At 38.3% G+C, this 26,822-nt stretch overlaps 1 protein-coding gene across 9 annotated transcripts in view; it reads left to right on the top strand.

The window, feature by feature from the left end:
* Positions 1 to 26,822, top strand: part of UBE2W (ubiquitin conjugating enzyme E2 W) — a 73,025-nt gene that overhangs the window by 22,992 nt on the left and 23,211 nt on the right. For 4 of the 9 annotated variants that reach the window (XM_031669633.1, XM_031669634.1, XM_003902869.5 and 1 more), the window contains 2 exons: positions 15,153 to 15,244; positions 20,363 to 20,465. In XM_031669633.1, the coding sequence (XP_031525493.1) occupies positions 15,153 to 15,244; positions 20,363 to 20,465 (195 nt within the window). Of the gene's footprint in view, positions 1 to 12,684; positions 14,592 to 15,018; positions 15,245 to 20,362; positions 20,466 to 26,822 lie in introns of those variants that run through there. The other 5 variants (XM_031669636.1, XM_031669635.1, XM_021942444.2 and 2 more) reach the window with 5 other exon arrangements.

The raw sequence follows: 26,822 nt of genomic DNA, 5'->3' as shown, positions 1-26,822 counted from the left end.
GGAAAGATCTAACCTAGATATCTTTTTAATTCATAGAACTGAAAAGCTCTACCTTTTGGTGTAGAGAGTTGAGCATCAATATTTATTCTAACAATATGCCATGATCTACTTAGCTATGTACCTGTTGTTTCCTTTTCTTTCTTTTTTTTTTTTTTTTACTCCTAGGCATTTGTATTGCCTCCCCTAATTTTATGGTGTTCTTTAGTATAAATTTTTAAGAATGGTGTTACTAAGTCATAGAATCAATATTTTTCTTTCTTTTTTGAGACAGGGTCTCATGCTGTCACCCATGCTGGAGTGCAGTGGCACAATCAGGGCTCGCTACAGCTTTGACCTTTCAGGCAGAAGTGATCCTCCCAGAGTCCTCAGCCTCCTGAGTAGCTGGGACTACAAGCGTGCACCACCATGCCCAGCTAATTTTTTATTTTTTGTAGAGATGGGGGTCTTACTGTGTTGCCATAGATGGCCTTCAACTCCTAGACTCAAGCGATCTTCTCACCTTGGCCTCCCAAAATGCTGGGATTACAGGCATGACCCACCATACCGGCTTTATTTACTTTATAAGAAAGTTGGTTACGGTAAACTGTTTTAGTATCATCTTTTATTGCTTTTTATTTCCTATTTTATTTTTTTCCTTATTGTCATCTATGAATATTAATACTACTTTAATATGTTTATTTGGAACTTTAAGCTTGAAAATAGTTGTATCTTCCAGCCCATCTCATTGTATTCTTTCAATAACAATCTGAGGTATTTAATTATGAAGATACTAAGGTACACATCGTTACTTATCCAAAGTTGCATGTATTATACACTCCTACAAATCAGAGATTAAGTTTCCAGTTAAATATATCTTGATGGGCCAGGTGCAATGGTTCACACCTCTAATCCCAGTGCATTTTGAGGCTGAGGCAGGAGGATCGCTTAAGGCCAGGAGTTAAATTCCAAACCTGGGCAGTATAGATCCTGTCTCTATAAAAAATAAACTAGCTGGGCATGGCGGCACACACCTGTAGCCCAGCTACTCGAGAGGCTGAGGCGGGAGCATTGTAGGGAGCTATGATTGTGCCACTATGTTCCATCCTGGGCAACTAAGACTTTGCCAAATAAATAATCAGTCTAACCAACTATTTTATCTTTCTTGTCAGGCTGCTATACCTCAATGCCTTAGACTGAGTAATTATAAACAACAGAAATTTAGTCCTCACAGTTCTGGAGGCTGGGAAGTCCAAGATCCAGGGTGTTAGCAGATTCAGTAGTCCAGAATGACACCTTCTGACTGTGTCCTCAGGTGGCAGCAAGGCAAATTAACTCTCTCCCTTCTTATAGGCATTAATCCCATTCACCAGTTTTCTACCCTCATGACCTAGTCACCTTCCCTCAAAGGCTCCACCTCTTAATTCCAGTACCTTGGGAATTAGATTTCAGCATATGAATTTTGGAGGGATGTAAATGTTCAGACCATAGAATATCCCGTACAGCACCTAACTTACAGTCTTAAAGTTTGCATTTTGCTTACATTTTGAAGAAATACATGACATGACATACCCTAGTATACTAACACGTAGTTTACATAGTTCTTTTGTGAGATTTGTAGTTCAATTTGTTGGTGAAACCAAACTTCCCACCTTTTGAAGGTGGCATTATCGGTCATTTTATTCAGCATATTTAGTACTTTGTGCTAGACCCTGGCTATAGATTTTTTACCACATAACATGCTTTATGACATTTATGTAACTCTTAATTTGTATATATACATATCAGAATCTTTGAAGGTAGCTTAGCCTGCCGAAACCTGGAAGGTAAAAAAATTTGAATTGCATTTTTACAAGAAAAAAAAATTTATTCTTCCAAAGTAAAATAAAAACGGTTGGCTTAAATGAAACCATTAACTCTGTCAGGCTTAGTGCTAATTACTGCTTTTCATCTATGGCATGAAATGCAGAGATCAATGAGAGAAAGATACAGAACTGTATTTTATTTCATTCTGAGTCAAGGTTTTCAGAAAACAAATATTTCATCTGGAGTGTTCATTTCCTGAATACTAGACACATAACTTCTGAACTAGCTTGAGAAATTAACATTTGATTCTGGGATTGTAAACTCTTCCCCTTGGAGCCAAGCAGGTTTAAGGTACATGTACATACGTTGGATTCATGGTAGAGAGCATACCCACCCTAAAGAGAGCAGCTCTATTTAAAGGGAATAGTCATTGTTCAGTTCTGACTGGTTCTGTTGTTTTGTTCTGTCAATCTGAATGTTCACAGAAACCTTGAACTGGTCAGGTCCAAAACTAATCTTAATCTCAGCTGCCTCCAACCCTTCATAAACAGAGCAGCAACCTGTATTGTTCCTCTTTCCTCTCCCCTCCCTCTCCCTTCTTGTTTCTCCCCATCTCTCCTTTTTCCTTCCCCCTTCCTTTTTATCTTCCCCTTCCTCCACCTTTTCTTTTTTTTTTAAAAAAAAAAAAAAAAAAAGACCAGGTCTTACTGTGTCACCCAGGCTGGTCTTGAACTCCTGCCTCAGCCTCTGAAGTACTTGGGATTATAAGCTAAGAAGTCACCATGCCTGGCTTCTTCCTGTATTTCTTTTATAGTTAGAACACTGTCATCAATCCAGACTAATACTCTGGGGTCAGCCTCATTTCTTCTCTTTCTTACTTTCCACATCCAGTTATCACCAAATCTAGTTCATTCTGCATCCTAATGAGTCCTTTGATTCCTCTAGTTGTTCATTAGTAATGTCTCAACTCTAATTTTTTTTCTAGTAGTTTTCAGCCTGTCTTCAGTCTTAACTTCTCCAGTACATCTGCCACACTGTTGTCAGCATGATCATATTTTTATTTAAAAAAATATTTTACACGTTTATTGTTGAATATTAGAAAATACAGAGTCGTGGAAAGAAAAATCACTCCCAAGGAGATCACTGGATGGTGAGATTAAGGGGTGATTTTAATTTTTAAAAATGTGTATTTTTTCCTGTATAGATGTAACACCCGTTGAAAACACAATCCCTTGTAAAGGCTCTAATTCTGTACTCAGCATCTAGCTGATCTCTTCTTTCTCAGATATTTTACATGTGATTTATCACCACCTTTCTCTCACCTTTATCCTTCTCTTCAATATTTACATATGCAGAAATTTCTCCTAACAAACACCTGCCTCTGCCTCAGTTCTGCTACCACCCTGTTGCTTTCTTTCTCTTCACGTATGTAAGAGTGTCCAAAAAAAAGAAAAAAAGATAATGAAACATGTATACAGAAGAATTTAAAAATCATAGGTGAGGCTGGGCATGGTGTCTCACACCTATAATCTCAGCACTTTGGGAGGCTGAGGTGGAAGGATCGCTTGAGCCCAGGAGTTCAAGACCAGCCTGCGCAACGTGGCACAACCCTGTCTCTACAAAAATTAGCAGGGTTTGGTGGTAGGTGCCTATGTTTCCAGCTACTTGGGAGGCTGAGGTGGTAAGATTACCTGAGCCCAGGAACCAGAGGTTGCATTAAGCCGAGATTGCGCCACTGTACTCCAGCCTAGGCAACAGAGTGAGACCCTATCTCAAAAAAAGTTAAGTAAAAATATAAAAATGAAAATCATAGGTGAATATTTTAAAGAATATTTATGGCCGGGCGCGGTGGCTCAAGCCTGTAATCCCAGCACTTTGGGAGGCCGAGACGGGCGGATCACGAGGTCAGGAGATCGAGACCATCCTGGCTAACACGGTGAAACCCCGTCTCTACTAAAACAAAAAACAAAAAAAACTAGCCGAGCGTGGTGGCGGGCGCCTGTACTCCCAGCTACTCCGGAGGCTGAGGCAGGAGAATGGCGTAAACCCGGGAGGCGGAGCTTGCAGTGAGCTGAGGTCTGGCCACTGCACTCCAGCCTAGGCGACACAGCGAGTCTCAAAAAAAAAAAAAAAAAAAGAATATTTATAAAATACTCAACATTGCTTAAGGAATAAAAGTTGCCATTATCTTTGAAGCCTCTTCTGTAGCCTGCTTTTTTTTTTTTTTTTTTTTTTTTTTAAATGTCCTGCTGATTGTACCTCACTACTTCCCACAGTAAATTGCAGTCTTGGATTTTATGTTTGTGATCCTTTATTTTTCCTTATAGATTTACTTTAAACAATATATTTTGTCTGTTTTTAAAGTTTAGATAAATGGACTCATACTGTTAGTAATTCTTTGTGACTTTTATCATTTCAAGATTAATCCATCTTTGTAGCAATACGTTTGTAAGGCTAAGTAAGTAGTATTTCATGGTATAAACTATCACACTTGATCAGTTTTACTCCTGACGTGTTATGAACAGTCCTGCTTTAAATGTTGTAACACATTTTCATGGTTTTCTTTTAGGGTATTGACCTACAAGTGCAAGTGCTAGGTTATGGCATGTCTGTTCCATTTTACTAGATAATGCCGTACTGTTCCAAAGTAATTATATCAGTTTATGCTCTTACTGGTAGTACCTGAGTTCCAGGGATACCACATCCTCCCCAACACTTGACTTATTTTGGTGAAAGATACTTCTTATGTTTCTATTTTCTATTTCCTTAGCTAATAAGAATAATTGAGTATAATTGTATATGTTTTGGGGCCATTTGTGGCTCTTCTATTAAATGCCTATTCTTACCTTTTGACTGTTTTTCAATTTGGTTATCCTTTTGTTTGCTTTTTGGTCTGCTTGAGCTGTTACTGAGGTGTTAATAATAAAATCTTCTGTGAAGATAGGCTTGTAGATTTTCCTTTGCTTATCTATTTTGAGTTTGTTATTAAGTGTACACAGGTTTTATGTTCATGGTGACTATATCATTATATAGTTATTCTCTGTCTTATTATTTTTGACGTTAACATTTATTTCACTTGATACTAATATGACGATGCCAGCTTTGTTTCTTAAAACTTCTCCTAGTATCTTTTTTCTATCCTTTGGCTCTGAACCTTTCTGTGCTCTTAACATTTTAGTAATATCTTTTAAAAAATCTCAAATAGCTATACTTTTTAACCAATCTAATATTCTTTACTGTTTACGAAAGAACTTAGTCCAATTTTTAATGAGTAATTGATATAATAGGATTTATTTCCTTCCTTTTAAGTGCTTTTCATTTGTCATTTCTTCCTGTGTGTCTTTCCTTATTTTGAATTGATTTCTTTTTCTGTTTTCTCATTCTATTTTTCCTACCTCTACTAGTTTGGAAGTTATGCATAATTTTTTTTTTTTTTTTTTTTGGGATGATGGAGTTTTGCTCTTGTTGCCCAAGCTGGAGTGCAATGGCGCGATCTCGGCTCACTACAATCTCCGCCTTCCAGGTTTAAGCAATTCTCCTGTCTCAGCCTCCCAAGTAGTTGAGATTACAGGCACCCGCCACCACGCCCAGCTGATTTTTGTATTTTTAGTAGAGTCAGGATTTCACCAAGTTGGCCAGGCTGGTCTCGAACTCCTAACCTCAGGTGATCCACCTGCCTTGGCCTCCCAAAGTGCTGGGATTACATGTGTGAGCCACCGCTCCTGGCCTACAATTTTTTTTAGATGCTACTTTAGCTGTTTTTTTGCATTTATTTTACTGTTATTTTTTATTGAAAACTTTTTGTTATGAAAAATCTCAAGGATGCAGAAAAGTAGAAACAGTGTGACACCGCTGTAGCTTTTGTGTAGATTCAACAATTAATATTTTCCATATTTGCTTTTTCTTTGTTGTTTAATACACTTTTTTTTTGCTTTTGTGGACAGCTTTATTGAGAAATAATTCACATAACATACTCATCCATTTAAAATGACTTTTAATATATTTGTGGAGTTGTGCAGCTATCACCACAGTCAATTTTAGATCAGTTTGATAAATGTTTTTACTGAAATACAACAAACAGGGGTGTGCACAAATCTACATGTAAAGTTCATATATTCACAAAGTGAATACACCTTTGTAATCACCATACATAAAAAAATAGAATGGTAGCTCCACCTTGGAAGCCTCCCTTATGTCCATTCCTAAGCACTACTTCCTCTCTCTCCTAAAGGTAATCACATCCTGATTTCTTTTTTGTTTTTCTTTTGAAACAGGATCTCACTCTGTCACCCCTGTTGGTGTGCAGTGGTGAGATCACGGCTCACGGCAGCCTCCAATTCCTAGGCTCAGGTGTTCCTCCCACCTTAGTCTCCTATCTCCTGAGTAATTGAGACCATAGGCACACACCATCATACCTGGCTAATTTTTTTATTATTTGTAGAAACATGGTCTCCCTATGTTGCCCAGGCTATTTTCAAACTCCTGTATATTGTAAGTATTCACATATTTTAGTGCTGAGTACTAATGTGTTTGGTGGTGTGCTGCTTTATAAACTTCTTTTAAAATCTAAAACATTTTTAATTTTGAAACACATCTGCCCCAAGAGTTTTTTCTTTTTCTTTTTTTTTTTTTTTTTGAGATGGAGTTTCGCTCTTGTTGCCCAGGCTGGAGTGCAGTGGGGCAATATTGGCTCACTGCAACCTCTGCTTCCCGGATTCAAACGATTCTCCTGCCTCAGCCTCCTGAGTAGCTGGGGCTACAGGCATGCGCCACCACACCTGGCTAATTTTGTGTTTTTAGTAGAGATGAGGTTTCACCATGTTAGTCATGCTGGTCTCGAACTCCTGACCTCAGGTGATCCACCCATCTCAGCCTCACAAAGTGCTGGGATTATAGGTGTGAGCCACTGTGCCCAGCCAAGAGTTGTTTCATAAGGAACTGTGGGCCTGTATTGTTTTGTTCAGTGTTCAGATGTACATACGTTTTTAAGTGTCTGCTCACCATTCTTTCATCTCAGATCTGTCCCTTGGGATCATTTTCCAGAAGGAATTCAGGGTTTATTCTTTTGTTGGTTACTGTTGGTAGTAAACTGTTTTGTCTGCACATATCTTTATTTCATCCATTTTTTTTTAAACTTAGTTTTGTTTGGTATAGGAGTTGAAATTGGCGGTTAGTTTTACTTACATAAAATATATTTTTACTGATTTCTAGTGCTGACATCATTGTTCTTAAAGTGGTAGCCACCTTGTTTCTGTAACTTTGTAGGTAATCTATCTTTTGTCTATGGCATTAGAATTAGCTCTTTTTAATTGGTGTTTTATGCTTTGACAGTGATGTTTAAGTTTGGATGTCTTCTATTTATGCTGCTTAGATTTAATTGGGCTTCATTGACCTGAAGGCTGATGTCTTTAACAATTCTGGGAGATTCTCAGGCATTATTATTATTGTTGTTGTTATTATATTTTTTGAGATGGAGTCTTGCTCTGACGCCAGACTGGAGTGCAGTTGCGTGATCTTGACTCACTGCAACCTCCGCCTCCCAGGTTCAAGCGATTCGCCTGCCTCAGCCTCCGGAATAGCTGGGACTACAGGCACGCACCACTATGCATTATTATTTAAGAAGCATTTATAGAAAATGTTGCTTTCTGTTCTCTAATTTTTTTTTTTTTTTTTTTTTGGTCTCTCTACCTTTCTTTCATGTTTTCATTATCTATTTCTCTGAGTTATATCCTGGATAATTTCTTCATACCATCTTCCTCAGCAGAAATTCTTTCTTCACCTGTGGTTAGTTTCTTTACCCATTGAGGTTTTCCTTTTTTCTTTTAAAGAGACAGAGTCTCTCTTTCTGTCACCCAGGCTGGAGTGCAGTGGCTAGATCATAGCTCACTATAACCTAAACTCCTGGGCTCAAGAAATCTTCCTGCCTCAGTTTCCTGAGTAGCTAGGACGACAGGCATATACTACCACCATGCCTGGCTAATTTTTAATTTTTTTGTAGAGATGTGGTCTTGCGGTGTTGCCCAGGTTGGTATTATACACCTGGTTGCAACTGATCTTCCTGCCTTGGCCTCCCAAAGTGTTTGGATTACAGGCGCAAGCCATTGTGCTGGGTCAAAAAACTTTTATTTAGATGTAATTTACATGCCATAAAATAGTCCCATTTCTACACTCAATAATTTTAATTTACTTACTCTGTTGTGCAACCATACCCATAATTTAACTTTAGAAATCTTTATCATGCCCAAAAAGCAACCTTTGTGTCCATAAGTAGTCACTCTCCATCACCCCGTTCTCCTTTCCCAGCCCCTGGCAACCACCAGCTTACCTTCCGTCTCTATAGATCTGCCTATTATGGACATTTCATATCAGTGGAATCATACAACATGTGGTCTTTTGTGACTGGCTTCATTCAAAAACATAATGTTTTTGAGGTTCATTTGTGTTGTAAAATGCGTCAGTACTTCATTCTTTTTGAAGGCGAAATAATATTCCATTGCATGGTTGTAACATTTTTTTCATCCATTCTTCAGTTAGTGGGCATTTGGGTTGTTTTTTGGCATTATGAATAATGCTGCTATGAATGTTTGTGTATATGTTTTTGTGTGAATGTGTTTTTGTCATCCATTGAGTTTAGTTTATTTTTTAATTATACAGAAAATATACTTCTACATTTTTGTAAAAGAGCCAAATAATATAAAGAAAGGTATGTAGTGCATACAGTATGTCCTCTTTCTCCACTGCCTTTTCCAACTGTAAAATAATTGAGTGTGCTTTTTTTTGGTCTTTTGTATGCATTTATATATTTGTGTAATTACACCTCTTTTATTTTAAGATAAAATACATGTATTTTTGAGGCTTGCTTTTTCTTTATTTCAGTATGTTTTGGAGTTCTTTATTTTTTTGTCAGTACTCAGGTCCATGTCATTCTTAACGGTTGCATAGTCTTAGTTTGCTACGCCATAATTTGTGTAATTTACCTATTGATATATATTTCTAGATGTTTTACAGCGAAGCTATTTTATATGTATCTTTCTGCTATTCTGAGTAGTGAAATTGTTGCCTCAAAGGATAGAATTTGGATTTCTCCAGGATTTATGTTTGTATTTGTTTCTGCCAGTTACTTTGAGGCCACCACTTCCTGGACTACTTTTGATTAAATTCTTGCTTAATGTTCTCAGGTAGCAGGAATTCAGGCTATGAATCCATGTGGGTTGAGGTTATGAAATTTCAGGGGAGAATTTTTTTCTTCCTTCACCCATTGCTAAGTTTAAAGTAGGCAAATATCATTGTTGTCTCTTGCCCATTTTCTTGTTGACCTTTACATTGAGGGATCATAGTTTCAGGTAACTCCTCTGTTAGCATCTTCACTTTGGTTTTGCTATTGGGTTTGTTTGAAATCTCCATGGCAAAATCGAGTCCTAATCCTTACATTTCAGAGTTCCTGCGTTCACTTTGTCTTTGTTTTCTCTGTAATTATCAAGGGTATATTCTCTGCCATTGTGCTGGAAAAGAAAGTCTGGTTAGTCCTTGAAACATACTCTTCCTTGGCTTTCTGCATACCACAGTCCTGGTTTTTCTCCGCTCACCACTCTTCTTTTGGACACTACTGTACTCTGAAAGCATGGAGAAATTATTGACACATTTGTCTCCTTTTGTGGGCTGCGGGCTCTTACTAGCAGAAGTCATTAAGTCCTGACACTTTTTGCATTTCCGTCAGACTTTTGAATGAATACCTCCATTGCATTCTCTTTCCTGAAAGGGAAAACAGTTTCATTAAGTAACTGTTAGAAATGTCATCAGAATTCAGTAGGAGGGAAAATGCTTCCTTGCTCTGCATGAGTTTAGTTCTGTTTAAAAAAAAAAAAAAGTAAAACTAATTTGTTGCCTCACATTTCCCTCTGAAAGGAGAAATGGCCACTGTTAGAATTGTTTAATGTTGTTAGGGAAAAATAATATCTACTTATTAGTGCAATGCTATTAATATTAACGTGTATGGTATTCCTATTTTTTCCATCGTGCTCTCCTGTTTTTAACTTTCTATCTTTAGTTGGTTGTTAGATGAAATTGGAGAAAATGTTCTTGGTCATTTTATATACAGTTGTATTAGCAACCATTATCATATATTCCCACATTTTTAATGTTTTTTCTTCACTTTGTATTTTTTCCTTCTCTGAATGTTTCTACCCTTTAGGATAGTTTCTCAAAGGATCAAGTTGAGATAAAACTTTACAAAATGTGAGACCTATATGCCTCACCTATCCCCTTAATTTGCTTTATTTTTCTTCAAATTTTAATATATCATGTAGTACAGTGGACTTACTACAGGGGTTGAGGAGAAAATTTATGTAACATCAAAAGGATGCTCAAGAGATTACCATACCCACTTTTCCCTGTGTTGCACTATCACCTCTCAAAGAATCACTGTGAAGGTTGCTTCACATCAAAGGTCAATCAGATGTTTGCATAGGACTGTGACCTTTGTAACATCACTTCAGCCTCTGATTGACTGCTTTCTGCAACTAATCAGACTGATTGTGGGCCACCACTTCATTACTTGAAGTGAACACCAAGTTGCCAATGGGAAACCTCTAGAGGGTATTTGAACCCAAGAAGATTCTGTATCTGCGCACCCTTTACCATTATGTTCAGAAGACCAGGGATAATTATACCAATAAAGTGCTTTTTTAGTTTGCTTTTGTTTTCTTGTGTTTTGCTTGGTAGTTAAGCAGATTGATTCTCCTTTATGTTCTTGCTTCTTCTACTAAGAAGGGTTATTTTTCTTGACTTAGTAAAGTTCTCAAGATCTGGAAGATTTCCGCAGCAGTGTTTCCCAAAATATGGTCCTTGAAACAAGGCTTGAGACGATCTACACTCAAAGGGTTCTATTATCTTTGGAAACCTCTTTTTTGTTGTTGGGAGTTTTTTGTTTATTTTATTTTATTGGGATGGAGTCTTGCTCTGTAGCCCAGGCTGCATGCATTCATGTGATCTAGGCTTAATGCAACCTCCGCCTCCCCGGTTCAAGCTATTCTTGTGCCTTAGCTTCCCGAGTAGCTGGGATTACAGGCGCATGCTACCACTCCTGGCTAATTTTTGTATGTGTGGTAGAGACGGGATTTTGCCATGTTGCCCAGACTGGACTTGAACTCCTGACCTCAGGCATTACGTGCTCATTGACCTCCCAAAGTGCTGGAATTACAGGCTTGAGCCACCGTGCCTGGCCTTGTTTAGTTTTATTAGAGACAAGTTCTTGCTGTGTTGTCCAGGCTGGACTCCAACTACTAGACTCAAACGATTCTCCTGCCTCAGCCCCTTGAGTAGCTGGGACTACAGGCATGCATCACTGTGCCCAGCTATTTTGGGGAACCTCTTTATGTCATCTTCCCTTTGGACAATCACTGTACAAGTTAGTATATGAAAAGTTTTGTTGAAGAAGCCAGTTCTTCTTTGTTTGACCCAGTTTTTTAAAAAATGTATGTGATCACAGAACCCTCATTTGTGAATATCAGTAGAAAATAATTAAAACCTTGTTTTAACATAGAAATTTGCTTAAATTTGTCTTTATTCAAAACAAATTAAGCAAATTTGAAGTCCATTACAGTGATTCACAACACAGTTTTCTATCTGTAGTGGTGTTGGATGGCTAAGCTAACTTTAAGTGTCATAAATTGAAGACCTAGAAACATTACTTACTGATAGTAATATTTCACTGTCCAGAAAAAAACAAACCAATTTTTAAGCAGAGAACTCTTAAGAAATGAACAGATATCCATACTCGTCTTCTTCACTTTGAGAAAAGACTTATGCTGGGTGCAGTGGGTGGTGCCTGTTGTCCCAGCTACTTGGAAAGCTGCGGCAGGAGTTCTGGACTGTAGTGCGCTATGCTGTTTGGGTGTCCGCATGGAGTTCGTCATCAATATGGTGACCTCTCGGGAGCAAGGGACCACCAGGTGTGTCTCAGGAGAACGGGTGAACGATCCAGGTCAGAAACAGAGCAGGTCAAATCTCCCATGCCAATCAGTAGTGGGATTGCACCTGTGTACTCCAGCCTGGGCAACATAATGAGACCCTGTCTCTGAAGAAAAAAAAAAAGTCATATTAAGAATCTTTATAATCTTGCATGCAATTTTAATAACATTATTTGGTTTTAAAATTTATAATCTTGCATGCAATTATAATATTTGGTTTTAAAATTTATAAATTAGGGACTACTGTGTTTTGTGTTTTTTTGTTTTTGCCTTTTGTACCCTGGAAAAGCATGTCCACTGATAACAAGGGAAGAGGTGTACAATCAAAGCTGTACAAATAAGTGTGCAAAATACATAGCCATTTTAGGATACCTAGTATGTAGGAAGAAAACCTTAACATATCTCAGATCATAATACGTTGTATTTTGATGTTCTACTATAAATGATGTTAACAATAACCTTGAAATATTAAACTATGTGCAGGTGATCCTATTTAAGAAAATGAATAGTAGATTATGTATTAAAATTACTTCAAAAATTTTATAAAATCTTTAAAAATTTTTATTAGTATTTTCTTTTTTCTTCTGATTTCATTCTTGTCACAAAGCATAAAATTTTTGAAAGGCTTTTTGCATAAAGAGTTACTTTTAGAGTTTCTCTGGAAAGCTTGTCTGTGAAATGACATTCTTTAAGGATTATGGAGAACTATGGCTTTTTTTTTTTTTTTTTTTTTTGAGACACAGTCTCACTGTGTCACCCAGGCTGGAGTACAGTGGTGCAATCTCAGCTCACTGCAACCTCTACCTCCCGGGTTCAAGCAATTCTTCTGCCTCCACCTCCTGAGTAGCTGGGACTACAGGCATGCGCCACCATGCCCGGCCAATTTTTTTAGTATTTTTAGTAGAGACAGGGTTTCACCATGTCAGCCAGGCTGGTCTCGAACTCTTGACCTTGCGATCTGCCCACCTTGGCCTCCCAAAGTGCTGGGATTATAGTCGTGAACCACCGCGCCCAGCCAAACTATGGCTTTTATAATTAGAAAGCAGCAAAGGAAGCACTGCTAAAACTTTTAAGCACTTATAACTCAAGCTATTAAGACCTTACGCAAGTTGAGCATCCCCAATCTGAAATGTGAAATGCTCCGAAATCTGAAGCATTTTGAGTAGCAATGTGACACTCAAAGGTAATGTTCATTGGAGCATTTCAGATTCTGGCTTTTTAGATTTGGGATGCTCAGCCAGTAAATCCGAAACAGTTCTGGTCACAAGCAGTTCAGATAATGGCTACTCGACCTATAAACTCAATATAGAAGCTATGACATCTTGATGTTAGATAGGTAACTGCCTATTCTTCGTAACTACTTTACAGCATCAGTGTTGAAATATTTTTTACAGTGTGGAAGAAATCGATTTGTTTTGTGAACCAAAACTTCAAAGCTTTTTTTTTTTTTAATGTAGGATTAGCCATTATGCAAAACTTACTGGTCAAGCAGTTAATAAAATACACATATTCCATTGAAGAGTTTTGTACCTTTCAGTTTTTGTACATAACAAGGCAATTATAAACTCTGAAAGTTTCTTTGCTTCTTTTGATTGTGATTTTTTATTTTAATTTTTGTTTTGTTTTTGAGACAGAATCTCACTGTAACTTAGGCTGTAGTGCAGTGGTACAACTATAGTTTACTGTAGCCTTGGCCTCCTGGACTCAAAAGATCCTCCTACCTTATCCTCTGAAGTAGCTGGTGCATGCCCCTACACCTGGCTAATTTTTTATTTTTTATTTCTTTGTAGAAAGAGAGTCTCACTATGTTACCCAGGCTGATCTCAAACTGCTGGGCTCAAGCAGTTTTCCCGCCTCTCCCTCCCAAAGTGCTGAGATTATATTCATGAGCCACTACATGCAGCCTACTTTCTTTCCTTCATAAATCTGCCAGTCTTTGGGAACTCATGTTAAAAATTCTAGAAGCTTTTCTAGCTGTAGTTTGAGCATCAGGCTGAACTTTCTCCTCTTTTGCAGTTTGCTTGTATTTTAAAAGCAAATCAGGACTGCACAGTGGCTCACACCTGTAATCTTTTGAGAGGTCAGGGTGGAAGGAGCACTTGAGGCCAGGAGTTTAAGACCAGCCTGTGCAACATAGTGAGACCCCGTCTCTACGGAAAAAAAAAAAAAAAAAAAATTTAAATTAGCCAAGCGTGGTGTTGCACACCTGTAGTCCTAGCTACTCAGGAGACTCAGACAAAAGGATGGCTGGAGCCCGGAAGTTCCAGGCTGCAGTAAGCTAGGATTGTGCCACTGCATGCCTGCCCGAGTGATAGAATGAGGCCCTGTCTCTTAAAAAATAAACAACAACAAACCTAGTCAAACTTTAAGCAGCTACTGTAGCTGTTGTACTTGGTGAGATTGAAGATCCAGTCCTGGAGTTCCTGGAACATCAGAGGATGTGATTCTTCCAGAATCTTTTTGTTGAGCGAAGACTGCCTCTTTTTGACTTGTGACGAGGCCTTACTGGAAAGAAAGGTCATGTAGACCTCCTTTGCCTTTTCCTGCATCTGCTTATCTTGCATTAAAAAAAATCTTTACATGCTAGCCAAAACAAAATATTTTCTTCATTGAATTTATTTTTTAAAAATTTCCTAAATTTTGTCATGCCTTCTAGGTCTTCCACCGGATTATCCAGGAAAGCCACCCGTTTGGCTGTGCTCGTGAGGCGCTGGTGGCTGCTGCCAGAACTGCTATTACTGTCATGGATGTATTTACTGGTTTATAGGAAAGAATATTATAATGCATACAGATGAAGAGATGTGTCAGGGAAGGGATGTGGAGCTTCCATGTCCTTTCCAGGTGTGCCACCCTCCAGGAAACGCCACACATTCAGCAGCCTGGAAGCTCTAGTGTTGAAATAGTTTGACAGTAGATTGTGAATTATAGGACAGGCTATTCAACTTTTGAGCAATATGTATATAGAATATATAAGGGGCTAGTAAAGAGAAAGGTATGAACATTTGGAGGAAATGTAATGATTTCAGATTGTAGAAGGATATTATCAAGGATAACTAGAAGGATGTTATGTTGTTTTTTTAAAAGTACAGGCCGAGTGTGGTAGCTCACACCTGTAATCTCAGCACTTTGGGAAGCTGAGGTTGGGAGAATTGCTTGAGGCCAGGTGTTCAGTATCAGCTGGAGCAGCGAAGTGAGACCCCCATCTCTACCAAAAAAAATTAGCTGGGCATTGTGGTGTGTGCCTGTAGTCTCAAGCTACTTGGGAGGCTGAGGTGGGAGGATTCCTTGAGCCCAGGAGTTTGAGGATGTGGTGAGCTGTGATCACACCACCGTACTCCAACCTGGGTGACACAGACCTAGTCTCAAAGAAAAGGACAAATTATTATTGATGTTCTTTTCTAGAAACGACTACAGAAAGAACTGTTGGCTTTGCAAAATGACCCACCTCCTGGGATGACCTTAAATGAAAAAAGTGTTCAAAATTCAATTACACAGTAAGTATTTAATTTTTAAAGTGCTCTTTCTTTTATTATCAATAATGTATGAATGTTCACCCACTTTTTAAAACTACAAAATTATTTTCACATTTCGTTTTATTCTCTTTCACCAAGAGGGAAATACAGTAAACAGATCTTATTCTATGCATTTATATATATAATCAATTTTGTTTTACTATGTTATAAACATTGTTGCATAATTTGTAAAGCTGTTTTTAGACTATCTTTGGTACATTTTTTAAAAGTTTTGTTTAACTGAGTAGCACTGACTTTGTGATGTGATCCTCATCTATAATATTAAAGAACTGTTTGGTGTGAGGTTTTATCAGATTAAAAATATGTATCTATTTAGGCATATGAAGAGAGTAATAGTCAAGAGGTATCCCATACCCTAAAAACATTAATTACATCCTGTACAGAAGGGCAGCTAAGTGAAAGTGTGACTCTCAGCAGTCGTTTAATAATTTTGTTAGACAGTGGTAAATGTTCTGAAATCGTGGAGAAATCCAAAATAATTTATCCTCCACTTAGAAGAACCTCTAAAAAGAAAAGGAAAAGTAGCCAATAGGATAAAAATTGACTATAAACCGACTTGTAGGACAAATGAGCCAATTCATCTATTTGGTGTAGTCTAGGTCCAGGGAGTAAAAATGACCAAAATTCATATAACTTACCCTTTCAGAAGGAACAGTTTTGGGTACCTTTGACTTTGGCATTTGTATCAGTACTTAAGACAGGGGTCAAAACTTTAAGAACAAGAATATTACAAATGGATGTATAGACTCTTTTGAAAAAAAAAATGTAATACACTTCTTTAACTCTGCAACAATCACTTAAAAATATTGTTGAATTCTAAACTGATTTTTTGTGTATATCATATATAGAAAATATAAAACTCTTGTTCTAAAGCAACCAAAAGTGGAGCATACATTTAGAGTGGCATTTGTTGCATATTGTTAAACAAATGAAACTGACTCTTTTTTCATCCTGATGCAGATTATATCCCATTTTAATCTTTTTCCTCTCTCCTTTTATTAATCTCCCTCAGAGTATCCTATAACAACTGTCCCTATAGTTCTCAAGGAAACTGATAATAATGAGATTACTTCTTCTTTCATCCTTTATTTTTTTGGGAGGATGGGGAAAACACACAACATAATAATTTATAAAAAGTTAAAGAAACGTTTTAAATTTTTACAAATAGAAACGCTTTAATAGATTACCAGGTAGTTATATCACAAATTATAACAGCCAAAGCAACAATACCTTTATTGTAGAGTAAATCCTATCATATCGAGATACTGGTCAGGTAAGAATTTTTCTTTTAATTTATTGTAAATGAACCGTAAAATTTTTACCTTTGTGCCATCTTCTAGGCTATAAAAATAGTCTTATAAAGAATCAGATTGTTAAGAGTATATGAGATGTGGATATGGATGTGGAAGATCCATGAAGAGGATGATGATGAAAGCACATTAAGAAGCTTTCTGATGGGCACAAAAAGTAGAATGAAGAAGATCTGGTATTTGAGAGCACAACAGGGTGACTATAGTCAACAGTAATTTATTGTGCATTTTCAAATAGCTAAAAGTATAATTGGATTGTAACAGAAAGGATAACTGCTTGAGGTGATGGATACCTCATTTACCCAGGTGCAATTGCAATTATTATGCATTGTGTGCTTGTATCAAAATATCTCATGTGCCCCATAGATATATACACCTACTTTGTACCCACAAAAAAATTTTTTTTTAGTTTTCTGGAAGAAATTTGGTAGCATATATTGAGACCTTAAAAAATATGAGCACTATCCTGTTTGACCCACCACACACCATCCTAAGAAAGTAACGATCTAGAAAAAGACTTAGAACCAACTATACTAATTTCAACATTACTAATTCTAGGGATAATTTGGGAATAGTGTAAATGTCAATAATATGGAAAAGGTTTGTCAAGGCAGTGCAGTGAAATGGCATCACTTGAATTATAGTCTATAGTCAGCATGTAAAGTAAAAATTTTGTATAGTTATAATTACCTTTGAAAAATCCTTTAAGAAGACCTTATTGATATGTATCCTCTTTATTAATAAATCCACTAAAGCCAGTTTTTCCTCCAGAGTGGAATAGATGATTGTGTCTTTAACAACCATGATGTGTGAAGAAATAAAAAAATTCTAATGCTTAAACATTAGAATTAGAGTACTAGGTACTCACAGGTGTTGAAGAACTGAGACTAATTGAGAGAACAACACGTGTAGTCTCATCGCATCCTTACTCTGGGGCATATGCTTGTGATTGGAATCATAAACCCTGATGGTTTAAATTGATGTAATTTAAGTGTGCACAAAATGCAGCTACTTGGCTGCCATTTTGTATAGGCTTTGATGGTATAGGAAACAGCAAAATGACCAGAATGAAATATACCCCCAAAAACTTTAACAGTGGTTGTCACTGGGTGATTTTTATTTCTACTTTTCTGAAGTTTCTACAATGAACATATCTTACTTTTTTAACTAATAAAATCTCATTAGGCCTGGCATGGTGGCTCATGCCTGTAATCTCAATGCTTTGGGAGGCTGAGGTGGGGCGGGAGGATCCCTTGAGCCCAGGAGTTCAAGACGAGCTGGACAACATAGGGAGATCCCATCTCTAGTTAAAAAAAAAAAAAAAATTTTTTTAAGTTGGCTGGACGTGGTGGTGTGTACCTGTGGTCCCAGCTACCTGGGAGTCTGAGGTGGGAGTCGCTTGAGCCCAGGAAGTCAAGGCTGCAGTGAGCCCTGATTGCACCACAGTTCTCCAGCCTGGGTGACAGAGTGATACCTTGTCTCAAAAAAAAAGGGTTATTAGAAAGTACCATGCACAGGCCAGGCGCAGCGGTTCACACCTGTAATCCCAACACTTTGGGAGGCTGAGGCAGGCAGATCACCTGAGTTCAAGAGTTCGAGACCAGCCTGAACAACATGGAGAACCACCCCCTCTACTAAAAATACAAAAAATTAGCCGGGCATGGTGGTACATGCCTGTAATCCCAGCTACTTGGGAGGCTGAGGCAGGAGAATCACTTGAACCCAGGAGGTGGAGGTTGTGGTGAGCCGAGACTGCGCGATTGCACTCCAGCCTGGGCAACAAGAACAAAACTCCGTACCAAGAAAAAAAAAAGAAAGTACCATGCACAATGTTGACAGTTATGTTGTCTTTGACCTCATGTCGTATCTGCATGTCATGCAGATATTACGAGGATTGATGAGATACCTGGTTAGCTCTTTATTTTTAAAAGCTGTGCTTGTTTGCATAGGTCACAAGTAAATTTATGTTGTGTGTCCTCAAATTGCCATATAAACAGAACGAAAGACCACCATTTTTCCTGGGAATATTACTCTGCCTAGTAGATGTGGGTGGAAAATCAAGAAAGGAATTTCGAAGATTAAGAAGGACCTAATATATAAAGAGATAGTTTTTTGTTTTGTATGCAGCTTTTGCATTGCATTTAATTTACCATGTATTGACTCTGAGTCAGGAATGTGCTAGGTTTTTTACTTATGTAGGGTCGTTTATCTCCAACAACGCTATAAGGTGATTATCTTCTGTTTTATTATTGAGGTAGTTAAAACTGGAGAGATAACATAACTTGCTCACACAACGAGTTAAGATTAACTGTAACTGCCACTTCAGTATAATTTCAGTTATGACTGTTTAATTTCACTATAAAATGTTGTCTCTTGGGTCTGTGGTCGTATCTTTTATTACCATGTATGGTACTCAGCATGCATTCTTAAAATGAATAGCCATGCTCTTAAGAGTCTGTATACTGTAGCTGATTTCTTTTAGAGAATAGGTACATTTGTTAGTTTACATAATCCTAAGTTCACCGTATGCGTGATAATGACTAGAATCCCAACACTGTGTTTCCTTTCTTCCTTTTGTTTTCTTGTATTTTAAGTACAAGAAAGTTTAATACCTGAAAAGTTCAAGAGAATTGCCTAGGTGCACAATAATTATAAGTGACAGAGCTATAATTAGGAACACATTGTTAATGACTTCAATTCACTTTTGCTTCTAATGCTGCCCTGTTATCTTTGCTGTCATTATCCCTTATTCTTTCCCCCATCTTAAAGAAAATAACAAGAAATAGTGTATACACTATAAATAACACATTTATGTTTATGATTGTTATATATGAAAACAAAGTAGGCTTGCATAGATGCCATAGAAATGGACTTTATTAAACAATTGAAACATAGTAAGAGATAAAGAAAAGGCAGTACAAAGCCTTGCTTAATCGTCAGAGTAAATGGAATGATGTCAATTTAGCTCCCCTTACCCTGTTAATCTTTTCTAGAATGTTGATGAGAAAAATAAATCTGACAGCTACGGTTCTCTGTAGTCATTGTCTATACGGGTTTCTCCATGGCTTCCACCAGTAATAATCAGAAAGACAGTTGATTAGTTTGATGTTATGTATAGAATACTTAATATCAGCATTGTAGAAATGGTACTTTGAAAAAATAAGGTAATGTAAATCAATTAGGAAGAGCCCAGGCTTGGGTGTCAGCGCACCTTAGTTTGAGATTTGTTTGTTTATTTTGAGACAGTCTTGCTCTGTAGCCCAGGCTGGAGTGCAGTGGCATGATCTTGACTCACTGCAACCTCTGCCTCCCGAGTTCAAGTGATTCTCCTGCCTCAGCCTCCTGAGTAGCTGGGATTACAGGTGCACGCCACCACGCCCAGCTAATTTTTGTATTTTTAGTAGAGACCAGTTTCACCATGTTGGTCAGGCTCGTCTCAAACTCCTGACCTTGTGATCCACCTGCCTCAGCCTCCCAAAGTTCTGGGATTACAGGCGTGAGCCACCGCGCCTGGCCTTGGGTTTTTATTTTGTTGGCTTTTTTAGACCTATCTTTTGCTAGCTGTCTGACCTTGATCTGGTGGTTTCACCCCTGAATGTCAGAGAAGGTCATGAGAATTAACAGTGAGAGAGTTATTGGGAGGCTGGCATGTGCTGTTACACATAAACAACTCTTGTCCCAGTGCTTAGTGTACAGGAAGTATTTGGTGTCCTCTTTTCTCCTCCTTACCCCAGTATCTTAAGTTTTTAATTTGCCTTTTCTATTCTAGGTGGATTGTAGACATGGAAGGTGCACCAGGTACCTTATATGAAGGGGAAAAATTTCAACTTCTATTTAAATTTAGTAGTCGATATCCTTTTGACTCTCCTCAGGTAATTGCCTTGCTTTAAATTTTTTTTTGTATTTTTAGATAGCTAAATGCCAGAGATGTTTGACTCAGTAAAAACATATAAATCATTTATACGTATGTAGATGGATTTGTTATTTCCTTGTTCGTAATATAATCAAGATATGAACATTACACTTAATATTGGGATTAGGGCTTTACTGCATTTTGCGTCTAAAATTGTTTGTTTCTTATCCATAAATACTAGCAGAAAAGGGAATAGAAATCTAACCAGGCCTCTAGGCCAGGGGTCCCCAACCCCTATGCTGTGGACTGGTACTGGTCCCTGGCCTGTTAGGAGTCAGGCCACACAGGAGGTGAGCACCATTACTGCCTGAGCTCCGCCTCCTGTCAGATCAGCGGTGACATCAGATTCGCATAGGAGTACAAGCCTTATTGTGAACTGCACATGCGAGGGATCTAGATAGTATGCTCCTTATGAGAATCTAATGCCTGATGATCTGAGATGGAACACTTTCATCCCAAAACCATCATCCAACCCCCAACCCCATCCGTGGAAAAATTGTCTTCCACCAAACCGGTCCCTTGTGCCAAAAATATTGGGGACCACTGCTCTAGGCCATTGGAGAAGTTGGCATTTTGGAATAACTGGAGGCACCTCTCCTAGGTCAGATGATAGAATCACATGGTGAAGAGAAAAGTTCTCTGTTGGAAGGAGTACTTTGATTTTGCATTGACATGCTGTCTTTGCAGCCTTTTAGTACTGGAATGGCAGAGTACATCACCAGATGTTAAATATCTAAACATTGGCCCAAAGTCTGTTTATTATAATTTGATGCCCAGTCAGTTTAGTTAATAACTTAATACTTAGACAAGGGATAATGGTGGTAGAGGAATGTTTTTTGAGAGCTGTTTAACTATGGTAAATGATTAATCAGAGATTAGAGAAAGGAAGACTGTAGGATGACTTCCAGGTTTCTGGCTTGGTAATATAAGTAAATGAGTTACTATAATTACTTATTCTTCAGAGAATTATTGTAACAAAGCACTTCATTTTTAAAATTTGAGGCTTGTGAGATCCGTTGGCTAAAATGATAAGACGTAATGCCAACTCTCTCTAGTATTGCTAGCAAATGAGCTATTCTGTAAAATAGCACCATATACCTGAAATATTTCCCAGATACTGAAAATTTAGCTTGTAGGTGCTGAAGTGTACTATTTGGGGAAAATCTTATTTCATTGCCACTTTAAACAATATACCAAACACAGCTTAATCTTTTGTTAGTTATGTAAGAGAAGAGATAGAAGTCAGTTACTGTATCATGCTATAAGTAAAGAGGTAATTGTTTTAAAGCATAGATTTAAATGGATACTGACTCCTTAAGTTCTAAAATTTTCATGTGAGCAGAAAACTACTAAGACTTTTAGGACTTATTTTTATCATTTTCATAAAAATTAAAGTGAAAGGGATTATGCTGTTGTGACCACCTCTTAATGTCTATAGTAAGCATTTGTAGACTATAACAAAAAGTCAAAACAAATATCTTCTCTCTAGAAGATTGTCATCACTTCTGTTGTTTTCTGGCTGGTCAGCATCATTTCTGACTATAAATGTGGAGACAACTGGATCTCAGTCTGTTTTCATCAATCAGCCTATTTGTCTACATTCATCTAAGTTCATTGATGGTATGGGAAGGAAGAATATTTCACACCAACTCAGAAGCTTTTGACTAGGGAGATATTGGGGGAAGGCTTACTCTGGGAACTTACCAATTTTTCACCAGAGGAAAATAATATTTCTATAAACATGAAACCAAGTCAAAAACGTGTTCTCTAAACTCTTTCCTTAATATTGAATTCTAAATCAAATATCAAACTTAAACATTATGTTGAATTTCTTCTTTAATATTTCTGTAAGTTAAGCATTTGTTATAAGTTCTCCCTATCATCCTACTTCAAATTCATTTTATCCTCCTTCCCTGATTTTATTTCTACCTGCTCTTCTAACATTGGTGTTATCCAGGTTCTTTATTCAGCACTGTGTTACTCTTCTCACTCTTCTTTCACCTTCAATCACTTTAAGCAGCTAACTCAGATCTACAGCTCTGGGAACACCTCTTTTTTTAAGGCTTAATTTCATACCGTTGTTGAAATACTTGAGTACCTCCAGACATCTCAAATTTAACACAACTAAATTTGACCTTTCCAATAACAAAGCACATTTTGTTTTTCTTTATCCTGGGTTACTGTCCACCTATCTATTTTGTGTTCAGTTTTTCTCTTTTCCACACCCCTCCTTCCTACATTTGAAAGGTAGCCCACTCTTTTCTTAATGTCAGTGCTGTAGTGTGGTTTTTTGTTTGTTTGTTTTTGTTTTGTTGATTTTGAGACAGAGTCTCACTTTGTCACCCAGGTTGGAGTGCAGTGGCACAGTCTTGGCTCACTGTAACCGCTGCCACCTGGGTTCAAGTGATCCTCCCATATCAGCTTCCCAAGCAGCTGGGACTACAGGTGCATGCCACCACACCCAGCTAATTTTTATATTTTTTGTAGAGATGGGGTCTTGCCATATTGCCCAGACTAGTCTCGAGCTCCTGGGCTCAAGCGATCAGCCCACCTCCTTGGCCTCCCAAAGTGCTGGGATTACATGTGTGAGCCACCATGCCTGGCCTAGTCCAGGTTTTTATCTTTTAATTGAACTATTACGGTAGCTTTTAGTTCTTTGGATTCCTATGCATCCTTTCACGGTGCCATTAGATATCTTTGAAGGCACAGTTATCTCATTGGTTACATACCACACACATGCACATACACACACACACACATACACAGACACCCCCCCAACTCCACCGCCCCCCACATATACACACACACAGCTTCACTCCACCATCCCCAGAATTCCCCACCCCCTCACAGTAAAACCTCTTAATGTTTCTTTATTTCCTGTGGAATCAAGTTTTTAGCCTGGCATTCAAGTCCCTGTGTAGTCACATCCAAATATAACTTTTTCTGCACCTGCATGCATTCTTTATGGTAATATTTCTATAGTACTTCATAATTTAACTTTCATTCTGATTTTGTCTTCTAACATCTTTTAATGAAGTGGTTAGGGGAGGTAGATTCATCCTCATTTTATATGTGAAGAAATTGAAACTTGTAGAAGTGAAGTGCCTTGTTCACGTTTTAATACCTAGTTTATAGACCAATTAAGACTCAAACCCAAGTCTTTCCTTTCCTCCTTTGCCATACTGCCAATTAGATGAGAGTACCAGTATGGGAAAAAATGCCTATTTATCTATGTAGTAATTTTCTCTCTGAAAGTGAAAGATTATATGTGGAATGAATGATACCTTTGAAAGCTCTAAGCCAATTATTCTCGCTCTTTTTGAAATATAAGGATTCCTTTTTTAATTTACTGTTTGGTGGGGTGGGTGGGGTGGAGACAGAGTCTCCCTCTGTCATCTGCCTGTGCTGTGGTGTAATCATAGCTCACTGCAGCCTCCAACTCCTGGGCTCAAATGATCCTTCCACCTCAGCCTCCAGAGTAGCAGGGACACAGCCATGTGCCACCATGCCTAGCTTGGTTTTTTTATTTTGTTTTTTTGTTTGTTTGTTTTTATTTTTTTGAGATAGAGTCTCTCTCTGTTGCCCAGGCTGGAGTGCAGTGGTGCTATCTCTGCTCACTGCAACCTCTGCTTCCTGGGCTTAAACCGTCCTCCCACCTCAGCCACTCCGAGTATCTGCAACTACAGGTATGCACCACCATGCCCAGCTAATTTTTTTTGTGTTTTTGGTAGTAGAGACAAGGTTTCGCCATGTTGGTCCAGCTGGTCTTGAACTCCTGTCCTCAAGTGATCCGCCTGCCTCGGCCTGTCAGAGTACTGGTATCATAGGCACGCCCAGTGAGGATTCCTTTTTAATATCAGTTAATTCTGTAGCCCCTCACATGGCATAGAGGTTGTATATTCTAATATCCATTGATTGGGAAAATGGCAGCACTACTGTTAGGCCAGTAATACTTCAAAATTTTTTTTTTTTTTTTTGAGACAGAGTCTTGCTCTGTCACCCAGGCTGTAGTACAGTGGCCGGATCTCAGCTCACTGCAAGCTCTGTCTCCCAGGTTTATGCCATTCTCCTGCCTCAGCCTCCCGAGTAGCTGGGACTACAGGCGCCCGCCACCTCACCCGGCTAGTTTTTTTTTTTTTTTGTATTTTTAGTAGAGACGGGGTTTCACCGTGTTAGCCAGGATGGTCTCGATCTCCTGACCTCGTGATCCGCCCGTCTCGGCCTCCCAAAGTGCTGGGATTACAGGCGTGAGCCACCGCGCCCGGCCTCAAAATTTTTTAAAAGGTATTTATACATAATCTGTATAGTTTTAACATAATTATAAGGAGTCAAACATCAGTGTTTGATGGGCTTATAGACTTCAAGATTTTTCCAATAACTGAAACTCTCCAGAGATCCACTGCCCTGGGAAAGTGGCTGGAACCAGTCCTCTAGGGCAGTAAAATTCCCCCAAAATTTTATTTGATGAAACTCTGTAGCATTAGCACTTGTTAGATAAATTAGTCTTTCATCTTTCTGGCTGGGCATGGTACTCATGCCTATAATCTAGGCACTTTGAAAGGCCAAGGCAGGTGGATCACTTCAGCCACCTGCTGTTTGAGACCAGCCTGGGCAACGTAGGGCAACCCCATCTCTAAAAAAAAGAAAGAAAAAGAAGTCTTTCATCTTTCCATGCAATGAGCAGTACTGAGTTTATCACCAGTTACAAGAGTAGAATTTGGAAAATATTTCTAGAATAGATCAATCTCATTGTGAAATTACTGCTTTTATACCTTTAAATGAGATCGGTAAGACTGTTACACACCATTATGGTTTGTTGTGTTTTTCCTCCTACCAGATATATTTTATGTCTCATGTTGTGTCCTGCCTTATAATGAAAAAGTTACCTATCAAATATGTTTGGCTCAGTCATTTGCCTTAAAAGAAAGAATAACAACAAACAATTTGTCAGTTAATATGGAAACAGAGATGAGGCATCTTTTCATCACTGCTTGCCACTAATGTACATTTACTGTCAGCCATACAGAAAGTATCTTTCTGTATACATATTCTGTTTTCTTATGCTAGGATACGGGTAAATGGTTGGTTAATTCAACATGTATTGGGCATGTATTGTGTATCAAATACTGTTTCTTGAGAGAGGGGAGAGAGTACAGAGATTTAAAAGGCATTGGGCCTGCCTTTAAACAGTTTATAATCTGTTTAGTATTCGGATAGGTAAATATTCATTCCATATTTCTTGAGGATGTATCATGGGACAAACACTGTGCTGGGTGCTGGTAATTCAATGAGGGCCAAAACTGCAACAGCAACAACAATCTTGCTTACATGGAGTTTGCATTCTTGTGGGGAGAGACAGTAAGCAATGAGTAAAATACATATAGTATGGAAGATGGTGGGGGAAAAGTACAGAAGGGGAGACAAGGGTGTTGAAATACTGAATAGAGTCGTTGGGAAAGATTTCACTGAGCAGGTGACATTGGAGGAGAGATCTGAAAGATGTACAGGAGTAAACCATTTGAAAGGTTGAGAGAAAGAACAGGTGAAGACAAAATGCAAAGACTCTAAATCTGGAATATGCAGGACAGGTCCCTGGAGTGTTGTATAAACAGGAAGGGGAGTGTAAGGCCGAGGTCAGTGTATTAGGCCATTTTTGCACTGCCATAAAGAAATACCTGATGCTGGGTAATTTATAAAGAAAAGAGGTTTAATTGGTTCACATTTCTGCAGGCTGTACAAGAAGCATAGTGCCACCATCTGCTTCTGGTGATGGCCTCAAGACGCTTACTGTCATGGCAGAAGGTGAAGAGGGAGCAGGTGTCTCACATGGTGAGAGTGGGAGCAAGAGTCAGTGGTGAGGTGCCACACATTTTCAAACAACCAGATCTCACGAGAACTCATTCACTGTTGAGGACATCACCAGGCCATTCATGAGAGCACCCACCCCGAGTGACCCAAACACCTCCCACAAGGCCCCACCTCCAACATTGGGTGTTACATTTCAACATGAGATTTGGAGGGGACAAATATCCAAACTGTATTAATCAGAGAGATCATTTGGGCTGGAGGGGTCATCACGGATTGTATAGGACATTTATAGCCCGTTGTAAGAATTTTGACTGTTTACTCTTAGTGAGATGGGGAAGCCTTTGGAAGCTTTTGAGCAGAGGAACGATGTAGTCCTATTTAAAGTTAAAAGGAACAGTCTGGCTGTTGTATGGCATATAAACTGTTCAGGGCATAAAGGTGCAAGGAGATCAGATAGGCCATTAAAGTAACCCAGGTGAGAGATGATGGTGACTTGCACCAGAAGGGT

This window comes from Papio anubis, chromosome 8 (genome assembly GCF_008728515.1).
Source record: "Papio anubis isolate 15944 chromosome 8, Panubis1.0, whole genome shotgun sequence".
NCBI classification, from domain to species: domain Eukaryota; kingdom Metazoa; phylum Chordata; class Mammalia; order Primates; family Cercopithecidae; genus Papio; species Papio anubis.
This window is presented reverse-complemented; position numbering and strand designations above follow the sequence as displayed.